This window comes from Delphinapterus leucas, chromosome 3, assembly GCF_059928025.1.
Source record: "Delphinapterus leucas isolate spDelLeu-1000000601 "Yukka" chromosome 3, BTC_Dleu_Yukka2, whole genome shotgun sequence".
NCBI classification, from domain to species: domain Eukaryota; kingdom Metazoa; phylum Chordata; class Mammalia; order Artiodactyla; family Monodontidae; genus Delphinapterus; species Delphinapterus leucas.
In genome coordinates this window covers 77,410,172-77,433,279 of record NC_143131.1, presented here as the reverse complement: position 1 = coordinate 77,433,279, position 23,108 = coordinate 77,410,172, and the positions used below count along the sequence as shown (strand labels likewise).

The 23,108-nt window shown below is 35.4% G+C and overlaps 1 protein-coding gene across 2 annotated transcripts in view; it reads left to right on the top strand.

The window, feature by feature from the left end:
• KIAA0825 (KIAA0825 ortholog) overlaps positions 1-23,108 on the top strand; it is a 412,907-nt gene that overhangs the window by 118,720 nt on the left and 271,079 nt on the right. For both annotated transcript variants that reach the window (XR_016392453.1, XM_089908366.1), the window contains exons 7-11: positions 3,731-3,892; positions 11,460-11,554; positions 14,739-14,966; positions 16,551-16,816; positions 18,218-18,368. Coding sequence is in view for 1 of the 2 variants with exons in the window: in XM_089908366.1 (XP_089764492.1) it covers positions 3,731-3,892; positions 11,460-11,554; positions 14,739-14,966; positions 16,551-16,816; positions 18,218-18,368 (902 nt within the window). In the remaining variant the exon portion in view is untranslated. The remainder of the gene's footprint in view (positions 1-3,730; positions 3,893-11,459; positions 11,555-14,738; positions 14,967-16,550; positions 16,817-18,217; positions 18,369-23,108) is intronic.

Below are 23,108 nucleotides of genomic sequence, written 5' to 3'. Positions count from 1 at the left end.
ATTATAGAAGTGAATAGACTTTATTTTACTAATTTGCACTGTGAATCACTTAAAAGAATCGTTAGTATGTAGTAATTCCCAAACCTATTTGATCACAGAACCCTTTTCGAATGATTGTCATTTTGAGAAATGCCCTTTAACAGAGAGACAGACATTAGTCCCTGAGTGCAGCACAAAAATAAGTAACTTTAGGGCTTCCCTGGTGGCGCAGTGGTTGAGAGTCCGCCTGCCAATGCAGGGGACACGGGTTCGTGCCCCAGTCCGGGAAGATCCCACATGCCACGGAGCGGCTGGGCCCAGTGAGCCATGGCCACTGAGCCTGCGCGTCCGGAGCCTGTGCTCCGCAACGGGAGAGGCCACAACAGTGAGAGGCCTGCGTACCGCAAAAAAAAAAAAAAAAAAAAAAGTAACTTTCTTCGTAACCTTGTCATGAAGGAAAATTTCAATTGTGTTCTAAATACTCCGAATAATAGAATAGCAGAGAATTTTATATTTTAGAGAAAAGTTTTATTAAAAATATATAGAGAGGAAAAAACCTCAGCTATCTAGTTATTATTTACATGAATTTATTCATTGTTAGTTGATGGTGAATTTAAATAATGTCTTGCTCTAAAATGGAAACTTAGATTTTTTCTTTATAATTTTCTTGGGATTTAGGAGAAGTTTGTATTTCCTAAGAATCATAGAGCTCATTCTACAATAAAACAACAATCCTTATTTCATGTATTTTATAACAATGATTGGTACCCAGCTAAACATATTTGCCTGTGTGTAAACAGATATGTCCAAAATTTCTTGAAGCGAGACAGTTCTACAGTGATTTTAAAAAAAAAAAAAAAAAAAAAAAAAAAAGGTAAAGACCAGATTGGCTTAATTTAGTGAAGGCAAACATAAAGGGAACTCCTGCTGGGGAAAACCCTTTCCTAGTGTGATTAACAGTGAAAAGTCTAAGGAACAGAAAAATAGGTATGCTTGGGCAGAAAGAAATCATGAGCTGAAGTGTGATGATTAAAACAAGTCCTGTGAGATGCTGTGTGGGAAAATAAAAGAAATAAGTTTGGGAAATTCTATTTCATCCTTTGTGTTTTATTTTACTTCAATTGGACTTTCACAAAATGAATTCATCACAAATTATTTTCCCCATAAATTAACCCTCAAGATGCACCTTGGGAGAACGCTGAGCTAGTAGTAATAGGAAATAAGAACTACTAATTAATGGACCTGTATCATAATCATTGCTTTTCGGGGACAAAATGATTAGATTTAGGTCATACATATTATTCTATCCTCTTTCATTATTAAGTTATAATGATTCATGGATTGAAATAGATTTGCCTTTCAATATTGTTACATTTCCGGATCCTTCTAAATCCAGGTCGTGAAGGTAAGACCTTTTCAAGTATAATCCTCCAACCCTACATTTTTTTTTTTTTTTTTGGTACGCGGGCCTCTCACTGTTGTGGCCTCTCCCGTTGCGGAGCACAGGCTCCAGACGCGCAGGCTCAGCGGCCATGGCTCACGGGCCTAGCCGCTCCGCGGCATGTGGGACCTTCCCGGACCGGGGCACGAACCCGTGTCCCCTGCATCGGCAGGTGGACTCTCAACCACTGCGCCACCAGGGAAGCCCCAACCCTACATATTTTTAAACAAGTAGCACTGTTAGATCATATATATATATCTATACATAATTCTCAGAGATTTGGGGGGGTGGCTTTTTTGCTTACTTTGTAAACATTCACAGTATTTCCAATTTAGAATTGAGCTACACAAAACCTATGTTTAATTTCCAGCCAAACTATTAAAGAATTAGGAAGAATTCTTAAAAGTTTTGAAAATTTGCCTTATAAACAATCTGGTTCCAAAAAGAACATCTTTATGATTTAGAAGGTTAGACCAGCCTCCATCTACAGGCCAAATGAGAATCAAGCAACAGCTAAGTGAATCATAATATATTTGTTCTCCTTTCTTTTCGTTTTTGGGTCATGATTTTAATGGCAAAACCTTAGTTATACATGATGATTGTACACGCTTGTGTTCTCTGGCATGCCTATGGGAGACTAGTAGATGTGAGTAGGGCTATTTAGAGATAGACTTTAATATGTGTGGGGTTAGCATCAATGTAGAGATGAAACAATTTTTGTAAATACTTAAAGATTTTTTTAAGCATTTTTTTACTCTTTAAGAACGGGACTAAATTCCACAGTTTAAGTTGGCTGACTGGTCTCTCTCATACTATCTGCAAAGATACCGTGACATTTTTGGTCTTACATCAGATGAAAGACTGTATCACATGGCTACAAATTTGATACCAATATTTTAAAGTTTCAGTTAAGCAAGTGGATAACCCATAAAATCGTTACATTTCTGGAAACTTCCTTCTAAATCCGTGTGACAAAGGTAATCTTTTCCTCACATGGAATCACCAGACCTTATATCATTTCTAAGTAGCACTCAGTATTTTCTCTTCAAAGGCACTTTAAATGCTTACTTTCTAAGAGTTTACAAATTTTCCATTTTGTAATTTAGCCTCAAGACACTTCCTATATACATGTTTTAAGAAGTGGCAATCAAAAAGGAAGGATTTTTTTTTTAATCCTTGAAAATTTGGTCAAAAGTACCATTTAGTGAGGTCAGTCTTTTTCTCCATACTCTTAAGGAGTATAAGTTTTTTTTTTTTAATCATATTAAAATGCTAGTGTGACAACAATTAATGTCATTATGAGGGAAAAAAATCAATCTTTTGAGTTGTAGTGTTCTTAGGAAAGCAATAGATATCATAATTATTTAGACAAAAGTTATTTTTAATTATGATTTCATGAATAATCTAGATTCAATAAGTTAACTTGCTTCTTTTTATTGATCTAGGAACAACACTTTTAAGGTCTTGAAGACATATCCTTTATCTAGTCTTTTTTTCTTTTAAATTTTTATTTTAATTTCACACTTTAAAAAATATCAGATTCCCCAAAAGTTAATGTTTTACCACATTTCCAAATTTGCATCCTCTTTCCCACTTAAAACGATTTCTCTTTCTGAACTGAGAATAAATCACAAGTATTTACCCTTATGTACTTCAGTGTGCATTTCTTAAGAACAAGGGCATTCTTTTTCATAACCACAGTATAGTTGTCTAAATCAGAAAATTAATAGTCATGCAGTAATAGCATTAGTTTGTAGATCTTACTTAGATTTCATCAAATTACCCTAATAATGTCCTTTATAATAAGATAAAGTAAAATGCTGATCATGTATTGATTTCAGTTGTCATGTCTTTTTAGATTCCTTTTGACTAGAACATTTCCTAGTCTTTGTGTTTCCTGACATGACACTTTTGAAGAGTACAGACCAGCTATTTTGTAGAAAGTCCCTCAGTTTAGGTTTGTCTGATATTTCCTTGTGACTAGATTCAAATTATGCCAGACCTTAAAAAAACAGAATTGTATAAGATGTGATTTTATAACGACAAATCACATTCCTGTTAATAACTCTGAGATTTAATATAATTATTTAATTGTCGTGTTTGCATCAAACAGAATACTTATCTCCAGATTCCCGGGTGTGGGGGGGAAAACTCTCCCAGGAGATTTTATATGTATTTACTAAAGAACAAACTTGGTTTAATTATTAAGGATCTCGTTAGTTTTGATGATTTAAGGAATCATTGATTATTCTAATATTGAATGAGAAAACACATAACATGTTCAACAGTATTGATCTGCTCTTTTCACAGTTACTCCTGAATGCCCACAGAAAGGAAGAAATGTTTTCCTCTCCTTAGATGAACTCGAGTTCTTATCACAGCTCATAAAATCCTTTTTGAAGTTGGAACAAAATGTTCAGGAATTATTTGAAGAAATATTTTTATGGCTCAAGACACCCAGGAATACTTCAGGTAGTATGCTCTTCTGCAAATCTATAATTCTGTTTTTGCTTCCAGCTATTAAATCTATACCATTACCTGAAAAAACGAAAATACAGGACAGAATTCTTTAAATAAACATTAACTATAAAGCATACCATGAAATTACATTTTTATCCTTTATACATTGTAAATTCCATAGTTTTAATTGGAAAGCATCATAAGTCAATTTTGGATAATTGTCTTTAGTTAAAATACGATCAAAAATTTTTTTTTTTTAACTCAAAGAAACACAGCCTGGCCTTTGGAAATATCAAGGACACCGGATGGTCTAGTAGCTTCTCTTTTGCCACTAGCAGCCTGATGACCTTGAGCAAAATATTTAGTTTCCTTAGACGACCAGTTTCTCATCTTTAAAATGATGATGTAAGACTAAGTTAATTTTCTCTTTATTTTCTTTCAGTATTAAGTGCTTTAGATTCCAATATATTATGTAGGGTTGTGAGAATTAAATGATTTAGTGAATGTAAAATATTTAAAAGAATGTCTAGCATATCATAAACAATAAATGTGAGTTGTTACAATTGTAATTATAATTATACAATATGTTGTTTTTAGTTAGTCTCAACAAAATCCTTTTAAAGAAAACTGTGCCATGTGTGTTCAAATAATGTTTCTAACAATTCAGAGGCATAATGGTTAAGACATGTTCTCTGTTTTCATATCTATATTTATAAAGATTTTCATCTATATCAGAGTGGACTATACAAAGTTCTCTTTTACATAATACCACATATTTTAAGGAGAGTAAATTTGAATAGTGGCTGCATTTGCAAAACAAAGTGAGGGAAGCAAGTGATTAAAACTCAATGCAAATTTCAAAACCTGATTTCTTAGTGAAAATTACATGTAGTTTAATATATTTACTTCTGTATTTCTTTATTTACCTAGCCTGGGCAAATAATGTTAGAAAAGTTATAGGATTGGAGTTTGTTTTATATTAAGCATAGGTTACTGGCCTTCTACGTTTCAGGTTAAGTTTAAGCAGCACTATTAAATTATAAAATAAATAATGTAGATTGTTTTTTCCAAATTTGGATATAATCTAAAGAAAAATGAGTGTGGAATATAGATTTCTGAATATGACAAAAAATCAAATGGGAAAATAATAAAAACATAGGACAGATAATATGAAAATTAAAAGATGGAATGAAAAAGTCGATTTATTAGTAGGTAATGTGAGCCCTAGAGGGTCTTCTAGATGGAACTAACTGGATCAAAGAGAGATCTGAATAGAGAAATATGATGTCCTAATTTTTGACAAAAATTTATTAGTGCCACAAGCAGTTGACGCTTGGTGTTGGTACTCATCCATCATACCCGGCTAAGATTAGGCGTCTCTCATCCACATCTCTAGCAGATCTTTTCTGAGGTGTGGATCAAAAAACAGAGTGAACTCCAAAGCATCTAGACCCCTATCCATTTGGATTCATCTTGTATTGGTCCTAGGCCAGGCCCTTGAGAAATAGCTCATTCTGAGAATTTTATTCCTCTTAAGGGCAGCATAAATTCAAAACTAGAGTTGTGTTAGAGAGGTATTCTAAAGATACAAAAGTTAAATAGCCAAGAACTGAAGCAAAGAGTTGACACACTGATTTCAGGGAAAAAGGAGAAAAAGAAAAAGCTGGTTCAACTGCACTGGATTGAGATCAAACAATGTTGAGACTTGCCAATGCTGTGTATTTGAGAGCAATAGTTATGATTATTGAATAAAATCAACAGAGAAAATATATAATTATGCCACAATATACAGTGTTACCCCAAATTTGTCATCATATAAGCAGCATGGCAGATAAAAGCAACTTCAGTATCACATTAATAATAGTGTACTATAGAAACACATTTGTGGATTATCAAACATAGTAAGTGGAAGGAAATTTGAAGGACAGCTGTAAGAAATGCCTAAGTATTAGAACATCCTCTTGTGATATATGTGTTCTTCTTTCATATATTTTTGTAACAAAGCCAAGATTTAATCTGCCATAATTTTATGTAAATGGATCCCTGAAAAGAATGATCTTGAGGGAAATTGTCAAGAAAAATCTTAAATTGTTTATTCAGTGTAGCCACGTTAGTCAATTCTTATCAAAAGCCTTGGTTTCTTAAATCAGGAAGGAAAAGATTTCTTGAATGATTAAAGAAACCAAATGAATCTTAAGTTATCCTGATAGTTAATGTTTTGCTTAGAAATCTTGTGTGGGAGAGGATGGGGAGAAAAAAGATCAAGTCATTTGGTTATTGGTGTATTTGTTTTGATTGGAACATATTTTGCTAATAAATCCTGGAAGGAGTTGCCTAGTATGTCTATGTAACCAAAACAATGTGATGAAAAGTAAGGTGTTTTTTTTTTCATTGTCCAGATGTTTTAAAAAATATTCAGGTGCTTAACATCACATAGAGAAAATATAAAGATGATTAACCAAATGTTTTACTTTGAAGTTTACTACTATAATGTAGATTTGGCCAACTTGGCAGTGCTTTTAGGAATTTGAATACAACGCAATAGATTTTGTAGAGACACAAGAAATATTTTCTGAGAAAGAAAAGATATTTAGTCATTATATTTATTTGCTTTTGTTTGGTCATGATTGGATGGTTTTCTAATTTGGTCATTTCAGAAAAATGATAGGACATTATTTCACTGTTATGGGATCTTACTGTATTTCTTTTAGGATTATCTTATGGAGTGGACTCAGGTTTGATTTATGGGGCACTTCTAATACTCCTTCAGAATAAAGCTGTTCTTCGGGCAGTTCCTCAAATTTTCCAAAGGTGGCATCTGAGATTTATCTAAACCAGGAGGTTTCTTGGCCCTCATTTTTCTTTAGCCCCAGCAATGACAAAAAGCAATGGCTGCTTCAATTGGATGTAAGAAGAACACTTAGGGTTTGTCTCAGAAGAATCAAAGATTTCAGATCTTCTGAAAGATTGTTTGTACTCTTAGGGGGTCTTAAGAGGGGTCAAATGGCTTCTAAGAGTTCCTTAGCTAGATGGTTAAGGGATTGTATTAGGGAGGCGTATGTAGTTAAGGTAAAGAGGCTCCTAGGGTTTGTAAAGCTCATTACACTAGGACTTTAGCTGTTTCTTGGGCAGAGAGGTCGAAGGCTTCCACATTGGAAATTTGCAAGGTGGCCACCTGGGCTTCTCTTCATACTTTTTCATAGTATTATCTCTTGGATGTAGTCTCTTCTACAGATTCAGCTTTTGGTGGGAGGTTGCTTGTGAGCCAGAAAAGAACAGTAAAGAAAAGAGAGACTTGTAGTTCTCACTTAGAGCTGCCAACAAGGCAAGTTGCTTTGTAGTGCACACAATGGGAGCCTATGAAGACCAATTTGGGTGTGAAAGTGGATGTCACAGGGAAGTACTGCCAACCTCTACTCTCTATGAAAGAAAACGGCAGTGTGGAAACTAACCAGAAGTGTAAAATGAACCACAGCGAACTCCATAGGCAGAGGCTGCTCAGCAGCTGGCATTCCTGTGACCCTCTGCCCTACTCTACTGAGGTCCTTAGTCTGGGCACGCTCTTAAAGAAACCAGTGTTGACTGCATGCAAATAACTATGTTTCAGAACGATGAGCCAAAAATGGGCTACCTTCTCTAGACAATGCTAATAAGTGTATAGAATGTCCAATATATTTTTAAATAGGTGAAATAATTTGTTAAATGTTCAAAGAGCTCATAAAGTTTGACAACGCCAAATTTTGAAATTGACCATTTTGAATTCCAAACAAATATAAAAATGCCACAATTCGTTAAAATCGTGAGATATCTTATTAGTCTAGATTCAATGTTACTAATCCTGCCTTAAAATAATCCCTTTGGCTTCCCTGTATAGGATTAAATTTTTTAAAACGTTTTTAATTTAGAGGGGAAGATTATATTATACAGGCTATCATAATTGCTCAATAATTCTTTTTCTATCTTACTATAGAATTGCTCACCAGCAAAAGAAGTCTTGGGAAGCTTATCTTATTTTTTAGTTCACCTTGAAAATAGGTAGATGGTGTGTGTAAACATCAAAGCCCATTACTTTGAGTGAATAAGCAGAATGTATTTGGGAATGAAATGGTAAATATAAGATAATTAACCTTTTTTATAAGTTTTAAACTATAGTTACACAATGGCAAATAGTTAGTTCCAAGAATAGACCTGCAAAGCTTGTGCTTTGAATTAATGTTATTTTTCCAGGGTGAATACCTTTTACATCAACTATTTTTATGACCTATCTGTAGAAAAGTAAAGTGACATTAAGAATCCAAGTGTTTCCTCTTCATGTCATTGACAACTTGATCTTTATTATTTTTTTCTTCTTTAAAACTATTTTCCAATAATAGTCCAGGCATGTAGTAAAACTTTTAAACAGGATAAAAGAATATATGGTTAAAATTAAGTCTTTTTCCACTCCATTTGTCTAGTTTCCCTTTCCAAAGGCAACTACTTCCATATATATCCCCATGTTAAAATAACACAAAATCTTGTCATACTATACAGAGATTATTTTTTTTTTATGAACAATTATCTAGAAACACCCCATATTCAGAAAAACAGCTGAATAGTTTTCTATTGGTGCATGTACCATAATTTAATCAGCTACTCATTAATAGACACATAGGGTTGTTTCTTCCTCTTCATTTGCTTCCACAAACAATGATACGGCAAATTTACTTGAAGTATGTCTTATATGTCCTCATGTATATCTGGACAGTAAGTTACTAAGGTGGAAATGCTAAGTAAAAAGGAATGGTCACAGAGAGGATGAAAAGACAAAACGTAGACTGAGAAAGACATTTGCAAAATACATATCTGATAAAGACCTTGTATCCAAAATATACAAAGAACTCTTAAAATTCAACAGGAAAACAAAAAACTCAATTTTAAAATGAGCAAAAGATCTGGAGAGCTCACCAAAGAAGGTATACAGATGGCAAATAAGCATATGAAAAGATGCTCAGCATCGTATGTCATCAGTGAAAGGCAAATTGAAACAAGGAGATACCATTATACTCCTACTAGAGTAGCTGAAACCCAGAACACTAACACCACCAAGTTCTGGCAAGGATGTGAAGCAACAGGAACCCTCATTCATTGCTAATAGGAACGTAAAATAGTACAGTCTCTTCGGAAGACTGTGTGGTTGTTATCTCATAAAGCTAAACCTTGCCTTATGTGATCTAGTAATCACACTCCTAGGTATTTATGCAAATGAGTTGAGAACTTATGTCCACACAAAAACCAGCACATGAATGTTTACAGCAGTTTTATTCATAATTGCCAAAATTTGGAAGCAGCCGAGATGTCCTTCAGTAGGTCAATGGATAAATTGTGGTATGCCAATACAATGGAATATTATTCATTGATTTTAAAAAAAAGAGATATCAAGCTACACAAAACGTGGAGGAAACTTAAATGAATATTGCTAAGTGAAAGAAGTCAATCTGAGAAGCCTGCATACTATATGATTCCAACTATAAGATATCCTGGGTAAAGCAAAGTATAGAGACAGTAAAAGATCAGTGGTTGCTAAGGAGAGTGAGGAGGCGGGTAGAGGTGAGTAGGTGGAACACAGGGGATTTTTAGAGCAGTGAAATTAATCTGTGTGATAGTAATGGTGGATGCATGACACTATGCGTTTGGCAAAGCCATAGAACTGCACCACGCAAAAAATGAACCCTAGCGCAAATTATGGACTTTAGTTAATAGTAATCTATCAATATTGGTTCATCAATTGTAACAAATATCCCACACCAATGTAAGATGTTAACAATAGGGGAAACTGAGGGCAGGGGGAGAGGGAGTATATGGGAACTCTGTACTTTCTGCTCAATTTTTTCTAAAAAGCTAAAACTGCTCGAAAAGCTAAAGTCTATTAATTTTTTTTTAAAGCTATGGACATTGAGAGAGAGTTACAAGCCAGTTTTTCATATCCAGTTCAATTAACAATATTTTTGTTATGCAGAATTGTTTTATGGCTTCTGTGTTCTTCTGAAAAGTCTCTATCTTGTATCTTTTGGGAAAAAATTCCATATTTTCTTTAATAAACTTATAGTTTCATTTTTCTTTATTTAAAAATCTGCTTAATCTGGATTTTATTTCAGTATTGAGATTGATCCTTATTAATAACACTAGCTTCTGCAAAAGATATAATAAAATGCAAGCCATAGAGAAAGCATTTTAGGTTAAATGGTATAACACTGATCTAAAACCTTGTCTATGTTGTCATGCGTGTTGAGAAATGAAGCAGGATTCCTCAACTGCAGTCCATGACCCCTTGAGGATCGTGAACGTGCTTTACAAGAGGGCCTGGGAATCTCCAATAGCACGTGTGAGTGTGTGTGCGGGCACACAGTCATATTGTGCATTTTGGATGAAGTGTTCTGTCACTTTAATCGAGTTCTATGAAGTGTTCACAAATCCAAAGTAATTAAGAAACACTAGAGTTGGGGGAAACTTTTCCTCAGAATTAACTCTGATAACATTTCTCAAAAGGTTGTTGTTATCGCCTACCAAATGGAATATTTACCTTTTGAGAGAATGTTTCTGTGGATTGTGTTACTTACGAATCATTCATGATTAAGCTCATAGAACCATATTTAGAAAAGACAAACAAATATCCCACATATTTTCTAGGTGACTATATTTGTCAGAAGCCCTGCCGATAAGAATCACTGATATATGGAGATTTGTTTGCCCAGGATATAAGGAGAAACAGACTCTTAAGATTATTAAAATAAAAGAAAAATTAATCGTGCTATATAATTTGTCATCATATATCAAGTCTAAGCAAAACCAAAATATAATTGCTAAGTCATTCATATTGAATTAAACTATAATTAATAGAACCATAATAGAAAATGGAAGGATCTCTTTGGCATATTTATTCATTACATTTTTGTAGATCTGTATTTTTCCCATGGAAAGAATTTCTTAATTCTGAAAAATAAAAGTTGAGGAAGTATTTCCATTTTAGAAGCTAGAGATCATTTCTTACCTGTCTCAGTGTTTGTGTTTTTCCAATGACTTATTGATAATCTTATTAAAAGTATAATTTTTCCTGATATGATGATGTTTATCCATGTGCTTTTGTTCTCTCTTGTTTCAAAAAAAAATATTAATGTGCTAAAGAACACCACTGGTTTTTAAAGCAGTACTTTAGAATTTAGCTTTTTAAATGAACAAAGAAATTAATATTTGTATTGTTAAGGTATCCTACATTATTAACATGAAAATGAATTAATGACAAAAGGATCTGAATTTTACAGATTATATATGCATATACATCAAATTTGAATATAAATAGCATATACATTCCATCAAGTTGTATGTATAGAAAAGGACTCTATATATAGATCCTCTCATTATTGTGATGGCAATATCACCCTACATCTTGTTGACTGTGTTCTTTGTACCTTGATGTGTTTGTATGTGTGTGTGTGTACTATGGATAGAGCTTTTCTACGTAATTAATTTTAACCTATTAATCACATCTAGTATGGTTTGTTTTTCTTAATGTAAGTTTGTGTGTTTGTTTTCTATTGCATAGAAATTTTGGAGACATCCAGTAGAGAAGTTGTAATAGAGAAACCTAGAACAAATGAAACCAGTATTCCTTCAGAGCAATTGCTACCAGTAGAAGAGGTAAGTGAGGAAAAATGGGTGGTGGTTTTTTATTCACATGTAATAGCATCATCATTTTTATATGACTCCTTTATGAATCAAAATGTCTTGAGTTTTACCCTTTGCCACTAAAAAAATAATCCCTGGTTGGAAATAGTCTTATTAATTTTGATGAAAGTTGCATTTAGTGGGAACACTGCTGTGCTGCACAGCGTGTCCCATGCAAGGAGTAGGGAGCTGGCAGTGAAGAGATCTTTGTTCTCATCCCACTCGGGGTCTACACCTTGAGAATTTGGACTGTAGACAACTGTTGAAAAGTGAGAAAGTGGAGATGAAAAAGGAAAGGAAAGAGGAAAGAATAGTTTGAACTGGCCTCTTATTTGAGTGTGCCCAGCATGCCCCTGTTTGCTCTCAGATCCATTACCACTCTTCCTCTGCTCTGTTCTGTATTGTAGAGAAAAACCTCTTCCAGGCTTTCTTGCTTTCTGGACCTGGGTAGGTTTGGCCAATGAAAAGCACTAAGGGAAGATTGGAGGGAAGTTCTTGGAGAGAAACCAGAGGATTTCTTCCCCTTGCTCTGTTTTAGAGAACATCTCCAGGAGTAGCTGTGACTCCTTCATTTCTTCCATGCTGCTCCCCACACACAGTCCTCTCTCTGAGGTTTCAGGTCCGCCTGGCAGGTCGGCCTCCTTCACCGGTGGCCCCAGGGACTACATTTGCATAGCACTGTTCCCATTCTTTGTTCCTCCAGCCCTAGGAGCAGTCGTAGCTAGTGGTAGTGGTAGTAATAGTAATAAAATAACTGTCTTGCTTCATGACCCATGTTTGGCTCCTCACATCTTCTATCACCTTAGTAATTAATACCTTACATTAAAATTCTTCCTTTCAAAATACTGAGAGTGGTTTCTATTTTCAGAATGGATCTTGACTGATCTAGTAGGTAAACCTTTAAAAAGGCAAAAGAATAGAGTTTTAACAGAGTTTCAATGTAGAAAGCAAGGAAAATAATCAGAAAAAATGCAAAATTATACATTATGTTTTAACCAAAAATCAGAGTAGATATTAAGAAATTAGCATTAGGTAATAGAAGAAAGGGATTTAGTGGGTAGCTCCTTTGTACACAGAACAGAAAACAACATTATTTCCTCTTTTTTTTTCTTGGATCAACTAGTAAATCTGATATATTCTAACTGGAAGGTGTATAACTCCAAACATCAAATGGGAAGAGTAGAAGTAAGCCAATGATATTTTATGTAAATAAATAGACTTCTAGGAGGAGATTTGAATAGTAAGTGTTTTCAATTTTCTTTTTAAGATCAGCTATTAACGTGCTTCGTTTTCCTTTTTTTTTTTTTTTTTTTTTGCGGGCCTCTCACTGTTGTGGCCTCTCCCGTCGCGGAGCACAGGCTCCGGACGCGCAGGCTCAGCGGCCATGGCTCACGGGCCCAGCCGCTCCGCAGCATGTGGGATCTTCCCGGACCGGGGCACGAAGCCGTGTCCCCTGAATCGGCAGGTGGACTCTCAACCACTGTGCCACCAGGGAAGCCCGGTTTTCCATATTTTGAAGAGAGAATTTAGGAGGTAGTATAATTACATATAAATTACCATGGGCAAAGGTAATCATCGTGGCATGCACACACGGACAAAAAGTCACTGTGACCATGGCAATTTTCCCCATAACATCTTGCCTTGAATGCATGAATGAATGATTTTAATGAATAGACATGCCCTGGTGGGGGAACAAAAAGCAGAGTTTTATTGTTGTTTTTAATTTTTATGAGGGTAGATTCCTTTTTATATTTCTATCATAAATGCGTCCAAAGAAAATACTGTTACAGCACAGAACTATACACATGGCACTTTCAAAGTTTCACTTATGAGAAAAGAAATTATATGAACTGAGTAGATTCAATTATTGATTCATTTTATGTAAAAATAAAACGGGAGTTATATCTTTAGGCAGGCCCTATGATGTTAAAGGTCCAAAAAACTTTAGAAAGGAAATTTCAGTTACATCTTAATTATAAGCATAATGAGAAGGAGAGCCACTTTTTCTGATTATAGAGTTATGGGATCATAGAATTTTAGCTCTAGAAGATGAATCACCTTTATTACTTTGTACTGCATGTGTATGAAGTACAAAAAAAACATTAAATTAACGCTTAGTGGGATTATGTATACAAGAAAATTAAGCTAATGATCATCATCTCAGTAATTTTAGACTGAAAGGGACCGTAGAAATCATTCAGTTCAGCTCTTTTATTTTTCCAACAAAAAACTTGAGATCCAGAAAAGTAAGTAATTCAGTTAGGAATATCAAGCCTAGCGTCTTCTGAAGTTGCAGTAGGTAAATTATTGCTATAAACAAGATTACACTCCTAAGCATAGATTCAGCCTACTATCCATAATGCTTTTATACTTTAGAGAACATTAGAGGACTTGAGGGGAATATACATTTGTAAACATACTGCCACACGAGCCGAAGACCAAAAGAAAAAAAGAAAACACCACCACCCTCCGCCCCAGCCTCTCCCACTCCCCACACACAGAGCAATGCAGGTCATTTTAATTCCTCATTTTCTGGAACAAAAGTAGTGCTGCTTACCACTTTGTGGGTGGAGAAACTAAGTAAAATTCTAAAGAAATAAAAATCTAGAAACACACAATGGTATATTTTCTCTGAGAAATTTATTTCTTATTGCTATTTTTTTGGCTTGTCTGGATTTCTGAAAATGAAAAAGAAATAAAAGATTGAATATTAAATGCTGTCGTATGTTGCAATACTTGTTAACAATAAACTATAAAAAAAGACTATAAAAATCTAATGTAGGCTTTATTAAATATATTGAATTTAAAGGCTGCTTTATGTGATAAATAGTGAGTGGAACTTTCAGCTCTCATAAAGATGGTTTTATTGAACTATATTTAAGAGATTAAATTTTGAAAAAACAAAGTTTTTGATTAAATCCACTGATGAATTAAAATGAAATGACAGTATATTACTGTGTGTAAAGAATGCACATGTTTTTGTATATTGCTTTATTCACTGGGTAATATTTTTAGGTTGTAAGAATGGCTTTTACAGTTTATCAAAGAATACCTACATTCAACATGCTGAATGAAAGTAATACTTTTATATCTATAACAATAGAACAACATTTGTTGAGTTAAGATTGATATAACTTCATATAAACTTATATTTCAGGCTACTCTACTAAATTTTGGCTGGAGAAGTGCATTTAAAGAAGTGTCTCTTCCCATGGCACATTGTATAACAACAGCCATTGAAGACTTTTCCGCAAAAATTCTCCAACAGGAACAGAATGAAAGGTCTTCAGCTATGAGCTATGCTTTGAACCTTGTAAATGTCCAGCAAGTTTGGCAAGATAGCCGTGTGGTTCCTGAGGCAGACCAACCAAAGAAAATTGCAAAGGCAAGTATCAAATGAAATCCTTTCAAATTAGATTGGCATATGAGATTTTTTTTTTTTTTTTTTTTTAATATATGCCATTGCAAAGGGAACCAATAGAAATATGATGGAGTCTCTTGGGAAACACTTGGCACTTGATCCAGTACCAGTTTTCTTCTCTGGTATCCATGGGCCACTGTGCTAGCAAAAAGGACTTAAACCTGCTGCCAACTTTTTGCTCCATGAATCTGAGGTAACTAAAGAGAGGGCCTCTGTGATTTCCTGGGGGACTAAGAAACTGCTTGTTTGGGTTATACCTTTGAATGACTCCAGGAGAAATTTAGGAGGTTGAAGGAGTTACTGTCTTTTATTGGTTTGGGCAACTTTTAAATCTTTATTTACACCTTAGTGACCATTCCTTTAACATCAGTCCTGCATCTGTGTTCTGAGAGTCACAGAACATACTGAGAAAATAGGAAGTAATTACGGAAATAGAGAAATATAGTTACTCAGCATTAAGTCCACAGTGAGGTTAGCAAAGTATCGTTGAAATTTTTTCTTTTTAATAAATTTATGTATTTATTTATTTATTTTTGGCTGCACTGGGTCTTTGTTGCTGCACGCGGGCTTTCTCTAGTTGCAGCGAGCGGGGGCTACTCTTCATTGTGGTGCACTGGCTTCTCATTGCAGTGGCTTCTCTTGTTGCGGAGCACAGGCTCTAGGCGTGTGGGCTTCAGTAGTTGTGGCACGTGGGCTCAGTAGTTGTGGCTCGCGGGCTCCAGAGCGCAGGCTCAGTAGCTGTGGTGCACGGGCTTAGTTGCTCTGCGGCATGTGGGATCTTCCTGGACCAGGGCTCGAACCCTTGTCCCCTGCATTGGCAGGCGGATTCTTAACCACTGCGCCACCAGGGAAGCCCCTGAAATGTTTTTGAAAGAGAGTTTTTAAAGGTGGCCTTAATCCCCTATTGCCACCCTGAGGCTCCAGAACATACCCCAGGGAACACTTTTGGCTGACCTGGAGTGGAGGCAAGTTGCGCCTTCCCATCCATCCCTCACGCCTCCTTTGCCATTAAGAAGGAGTAAATTCACAACTAGTGAAAAGCTAAGTGCATCACTTCTGAGAGTTGCTGACTCTTTACCAATAAGAAGATGCTATATGAGGTTGTCTCTTATGCTTTTAGATTGTTTAAGTTAAACTGATACAGCCTCATTTATCTGTGATGATTAATTTAAAAAAATACTTCTATGAAAATTTAGCGAAAAAAACCCAGGAATAAGTTAAAAATAATGTAAGCATGGATACATATTTTCTGAGTTCTATTAACTACAAATAAAAGTAATTTAAAGCTATTTCATGAGTTTTTCATAATGTCTCTCTAGTAAGCATAAGGTTTGACGGTTATATACAGAGAAGCATCATTTTGATATTTCTTTATTTGAAATAAAACATTTAACTTTCTACAACAGAGAAATCGATTATTATAAAGTTGTGTCATTATATTTATGTTTGATGCCAAATTCATTATTTTGGAATTTAGCTCCCCTGTACATAAATTACACGGTGCTGTCAGAATACAAATAACTCAGTGCTACATTTATTTCTCCCTAGTTTTGTTCTGACATCATGGAAAAACTTGACACAATCCTTCCACTGGCTCTGGCATGCAGAGATGATTCTTTTCAGGAAATTAGAGCAAGCTTTGTGGAGGCCTGTTGTAAAGTGGCAACAGCTGTCCTGGCCAGACTGCAAGAGAGAGGCAAGGAGGCTCCTTCCAAAGCACCCCTGAAAAACTTGCACATGCTGCTCTCCACGGCAGTGTATGTCTTCCAGCATTTTATGCAATATGATAATTTGATGAAAGAAAATACTAAGAAGTGAGTGTCATTTATATTAAGTTGATGGCCATTCTTAAAGTAACATGTAATCTTTGGATATCACAGAGGTAGAATTTTGATAATAATATTTGAGAAGAAGACAATAATAACATGGTGAATTATTTTCATTTGTCTTGACTAGGAAATGTCAAAAAGGTAGAGCGTGGGTTGTGTTAAACCAGATATACGGATAGTAAGAAGGATAAGTATTCCCTCTAAAGGCCCACTCAGATGACCCTTGCATTTCCCATTCTCTAAACTGGAGCGACTATTTTTGGCATGTTGTTATGACATGACCAAACAAACCCTTTCCATTCTGTAAGGCACATTGTACTGACTACACTGAAAAGGAAAAACAAACTTCTTTTTGTCACACAAAACAATATTTGTGGAAAGTGCCCTTCTCTTTTGTTCCTAGGCCAACTAGATGTTAGGAGCAGGCATAGAGAAGAGATGCATTTCAATCTATTTTATTGATGAACGTAAACATATTTCAGAACATCCATTTAATAATAAGCTATCCTTCATATTTGAAGAGGAAGCATCTGGCAGTCATAATTTCATGTATTAGTAGTCCAAAAAGACCAAATGTTTTCTGGATAGAGAAGAAAAATGACCAGAGGTATTATCACATGGTCTATCTGGCTGCTCTTGTGCTCTCTAGAAGAGAGCACAGTCCCTTGCAAAGGGAGCATGTAGACTGGGCAGTCCAGTGTGAGCCCAAGAATCTAGTCTATATGCCTTATTTAGCCTTTGCAATCCCTTAGTAGTGATGAGAGGAAGCAAAGAGAGTGTACTAAAAATAGCTGAAGATAGAAGTAAATTTGGCTTGTTGTAGGATATAACTATGATATTTCTTTAATTCTCTTAAGTAGTCAGATTGTTGAATTTATAAACAAAATGTGCCAGCAATCACTTTATTTCTGTAGAATATTGTAAAACAGTTTATGAGATAATTGACATCTACAAAATTACAATTTTTAAAATAAAAAGAGTGTGTTTGTGGGATGTGTGATAGCTTTACAAAAGTTGGTTCTGACAAATGCATGTTTTTCTCTATAATAACGATAACCTAATGCCTAAATAATGCACTGATCTCTAATAATAGGCTTACAAAGAATACTTTTATTTTTGAATGATGTATTGACAATGCAGTTTGTCTCAAGCTGAAGTGCATATTTGTGGAACAGCAGATGTACGTTTTCAAAGGACTTGCAAAACAAAGACCAGCTATTTTTTTTTTTTTTCTTTTTGGAAAGTGAATGTGGATGCAGACTTCAGCATTAGGAGGAAATGAATGATTGATATCTAATAATCAAAACCATTTGTAGTACTGGAGATTGTTACCTCCTACTGCACAGGCCTTAAATCTCTGTCTCTTTGATCATTCCCTCTGAACAGACCCATATTCCTGGTACCTGTCCAACGATATCAGGAATTCATCAACACTCTACAGTTTCAGGTTACGGACTACTGCGTCAGAGTTTGTGCTACAAGCATTTTACAGGATGCTGAGAGCCACCACTGGGATGACTACAAAGCTTTTTATGAGGTGTGAAGCTAAGTTTACTGTTCCTCCTTTTTTACACAAATATGTTTTACTGCCTACCTGCTTTCTGGCTAATTAGAAACATGAGCTTGGCAGTACTGACACACGAAGGCTGTTAGGATAATGTTTTTTAAATATTGAATCTGTACTTAGAAAAACACTGTTTTTAAAAACCTGAAATAATTAGAACTCTCCTTCTGCTTAAAAGTAAAAATAACTTAATTTGAGCTGCAGTGTTTCAGTGCTATATAATAAGTTGGAATATAATGGGGTACAATGAAAACTCAAAGAGAAACAATGCCAAAATACTACGACCTTATATTGTTTTCAAAGGGACCAGTTATAGGTATCCTTGCATTATTTTCTTGTTATATATTTCCATCTGTGTTTGATAAATATTTTTTATTAAGCAGCTTTATTCTTTATACTTATTTTTTCCTTCTTATTGTACGTTCTTATGAGTGTGCTTTAAGACCCATCTGATCATTTATAGCTTACCTATTTTCATTTAACCCATGTTTTGAAATCCCAAATTTCTACTGAATTAAAGCCTAATGATTCCCAGTGCAACCAAAGCCAGGATCAATTAAAATTATTCATCATCAGGCTTCATTAGTTTCCCTTCCCCTGAATCCCATCGATTATACATAAACCACAACTCTTGAAATCCCTTGAAGTTGACTTCAGGGTGGGGTGAAACATTATATCTATGGAGTATTGAGAAAAACAGAGTGGAGTTTTATTCAGTGAAGTCACTCCTGTCACCTTCCTGACACTGAAGGTTCCAGTGGCTCCATTTATGACTGTTATTATCATAATAAATGTTGTCACAACAGAGAGGAGCAGCTTAGAAGCTTTTTAAAAGGGCTTTCCACGTTTTCTAAGACGATTTCATGGGTCTTAGAAAGGGTCTCCTTTAGAGGCCCTTCCCAGATACATTTTCTTTTTGCAAGAGCATCCATATAGGGTTTTCCAAACCTGACATACTTCAAACAGCAGTGAGCAGAAAGAAAAAGGGAAAGTGGTATGGTGCAGCTGGTATCCTGAGATAAGAATAAAAGTATGTCTTCCCCTCTCCTGGCAGCATCCCAGCTCCCTTATGTGCCTTGCGGTAAACAGAGAGGTTGAAAACGAATCCATCTCATGTTTCAAACTATTTCAATGTGTCAGTGTACTAACGAGCAATTTTATATAATGTTTCCATTGAAGAACAGGTCTCTCACTATATGTCCAACAGAGGGGTATTATGTTTCCTCTTATGCAAACTGGGAAGTAGAAGAGTTGTACAGTATAAATAATAAGTAGATGCATTGAGAACCTGTTATTGAAGTTACCAAGTATTTAAAAAAAAAGACAAAAACAAATTACCACATAACATGCAGCTCTTAGATCTTATGACAAGAGTTTAGCTTCTAAGACAGAAATAACGAGATAGCTACCCTGTGATTACATGGTACTGTAGCTTCCATACACTTACTTACATGGTCAATAGTTACAATTTAATTGCAGTTAGTGGTTGTTATTTATGCTCAGAAAAATTAAGTGATACTGCTTTTCTATTTACCAAAACTAAGAACCTTCTAAAAATAGCACAGATGCTAAGTTGTTTTGACAACTGGAGTCCCTGACATGGTTTTATCCCGTTTACTATACCCCTCTCTCCTCCGCTCCCCCATTATTCCAACTGATTTGTGAAACAGGACTAGTATGTTTTTGGCAGGGCTGTTTTGAGAGGAGAGGAGATGAAATCTGCCTGACTGGAGGGGAAGGGTAGGATAGAGATCTCAGGGATCTCTATCGCCCTGTGCAGAGAGTAGTAAAGAAATAGTGAAAAAATTTATAAAGGTATGGAGCAATATTTGCTCACATTTTGTGATATCAGGTGAGCCCTAGATACATCATTTCCATTTTCTAAACTGTCAGGTTGAGAGAGCCAAAGAGTTCAGTATCTTTCTGATGAGGGGCTGGTCAGATGGCACAGTGGGTGTTCAAATTACATGTTTAAAATTAAGCTTTTAGTATAGTTGACATCTGCTCAATTTTAGCAACTTGTGTTTTCTAATAGTCAGAGAATAAAGAATTGCCTCTTCAAAGATAATATTGAGTGGCTTATATAATAAAGCCCAGCTGCTTGTTTCCTGATATATAATCTAAATAAAAGCTCACATCTGTTTACCTTATAGTGGGTCTACAAAAATAACAGATGTTTACCAGCAGAATACTTTTGAAATGACAACAAAGAGAGAAACAGGTCAGAAAAATAAATGAATCATATTTAGTTTAATGAAAGCCCTTGCATACATTGAACTTATACACATTTTGAAGAAAATTGTGAGAAAGGTGACCAGCTTGGAATGTCTTTAAGTAAACATGAAGTTTATATTTTTAAAAGTCTTAAAAATAATTATATTTTACTTTAGGAGAAGAAATCTGTGTGCCTGAAGTTATTTTTATTTTCTCATTTATTGCTAAAAGGTAGCTATTAAGGAAATTGTTTTTTTGTATTTTGAAAAATATGAGAAATCATGTTGGCCATGTTATTATAGGCACCCACCCATTGCCACGGAGAAAGTGTAAATCATTCAGGCCAGTTATGACATGGGTTGGGTTGGTTTTGCTTTAATTAACACACAACACAGAAAGTAATAAAGAAAATCAAGCATTAAAATTACTTTCTTACTTGAGGAAATTTTTTAAAGCATTCTTTATCACAGAACACACAACAAAGAAAATATAAGAAACTATAATTTTGCTACTTCTGCCATTAATTTTGTAATTTTGTTTTTTTCTTAAACAGTTTTCATGTACATCTAGTCAGGAAATCAGAAGTGGTCAAAGTCCCCACCAGTTTGAACTTGAGTCTTTGACAGTTTGATATCCAAGTTTGCCACCCAAGGAGAATAATTCTACTCATTTATAAACTCCATTTGAAAGTCAATAGATAATAACTATAGATTGTTATTATTACAGTAACTACAAAAGATTTTACTAATCAAAGAAATTACCAGGAGAATGATACATAAGGAGTATCCACATAAGAAATGATCAACTTTAGGTATAGGAGAAGAGCAGACTTTTTTTTAAGATGACATTTGTTTGGGCTTCCCTGGTGGCACAGTGGTTAAGAGTCCGCCTGCCAGTGCAAGGGACATGGGTTCGAGCCCTGGTCCGGGAAGATCCCACGTGCTGCGGAGCAACTAAGCCCGTGCGCCACAACTACTGAGCCTGTGCTCTAGAGCCCACGAGCCACAACTACTGAAGCCCACGCACCTAGAGCCTGTGCTCTGCAACAACTGAAGCCACCGCAATGAGAAGCCTGGGCACCACAATGAAGAGTAGTCCCTGCTCCCTGCAACTAGAGAAAGCCCGCGCGCAGCAACAAAGACACAATGCAGCCAAAAATAAATAAAATAAAATAAATTTATATAAAAAAAAGAATGAAAACTAAAACTATCCTGAAAAAAATAAAAAGATGACATTTGTTTGAGAAATATAAGTAGTGGGCGAAGCAGGAATTTTAAGTCCAAGAGGATTACTTAGAGATAAATTGGAAGTTTTTCTCGTTTAACTTTTGATACAGTAACATATAATCAGGATAGTGTTTGAAGAACACATTCTTCAAACTTCAAATAATCTATTTCAAATAATCTTTTACTCTGGTCTGAAGAAAATGAGGAAACACTAGCATACCTCCCTGAGAGCATGTTAACTAATTAAGGGTTGTAATTCACTTGAGGCTACCTTCTCATTTCTGCCTGTTTTCCTTGTCTTTGGCTGCTGTTGGGTCTCACTCTGTGGTCAGGGAAAATTTGGCACAGAGAAGAGGTCTGTAGCGGGGTGGAAGGGAATTAAAATCTGGCCCTTTGGAAGTATAAAGTACTGTAAAAATACTAAGAAATGATGATAACATATGCCTAGACTTTACAAAATCTTGCAAAAATCAGACTATGTTACTGTTTCTAGTATTGTTAAAACTCCATGGATGAAATAGCCTAATATAGTCTTTGATAGTTACCCACCCCCTTTGTTTTCATGCATGTTAATAAGTATATAGTATGTAAGTTTATTTTTGCTCCTGTCATTTCACTGCAGTGTGAAATCTAAAACATTTATAAAATGATCTCAATGATGCTAATAATCCATATACATCCATAAACAATTTAAATTAATAAATTTTAATTTTCGAAGAATTGGCCCAGTATCTTAAACTAGCATGACTTTGGTTAGCAGCTATAAAGACAATTATTATCATTATTTTTTTTTTTTTTTGCAGTACGCGGGCCTCTCACCGCTGTGGCCTCTCCCGTTGCGGAGCACAGGCTCCGGACGCACAGGCTCAGCGGCCATGGCTCACGGGCCCAGCCGCTCTGTGGCATGTGGGATCCTCCTGGACCGGGGCATGAACCCGTGTCCCCCGCATCGGCAGGCGGACTCTCAACCACTGCACCACCAGGGAAGCCAAAGACAATTATTTTAAAGTAAATTTTAAACTCTAGACCAGGAGTAGGTAAATCAAGGCTATGCTAGGTTAAATGCTTGTGGTCTGGATTTGCACGAGAATGTCTGGTCTCATAATTGAAATAAAACATATGTTCCTTTGTCAATAAGGATGTTTTACATGTTGTCAAAAATCTTTCTTGGTCATCTAGTGTGTCAAACTCTCCAGCTATTTCCTTTCAGCCTGAACTAATTAGGTTCATAGGAAGCAAACTGATATTTGGGAAGATGTGATTGTCTTTTTTA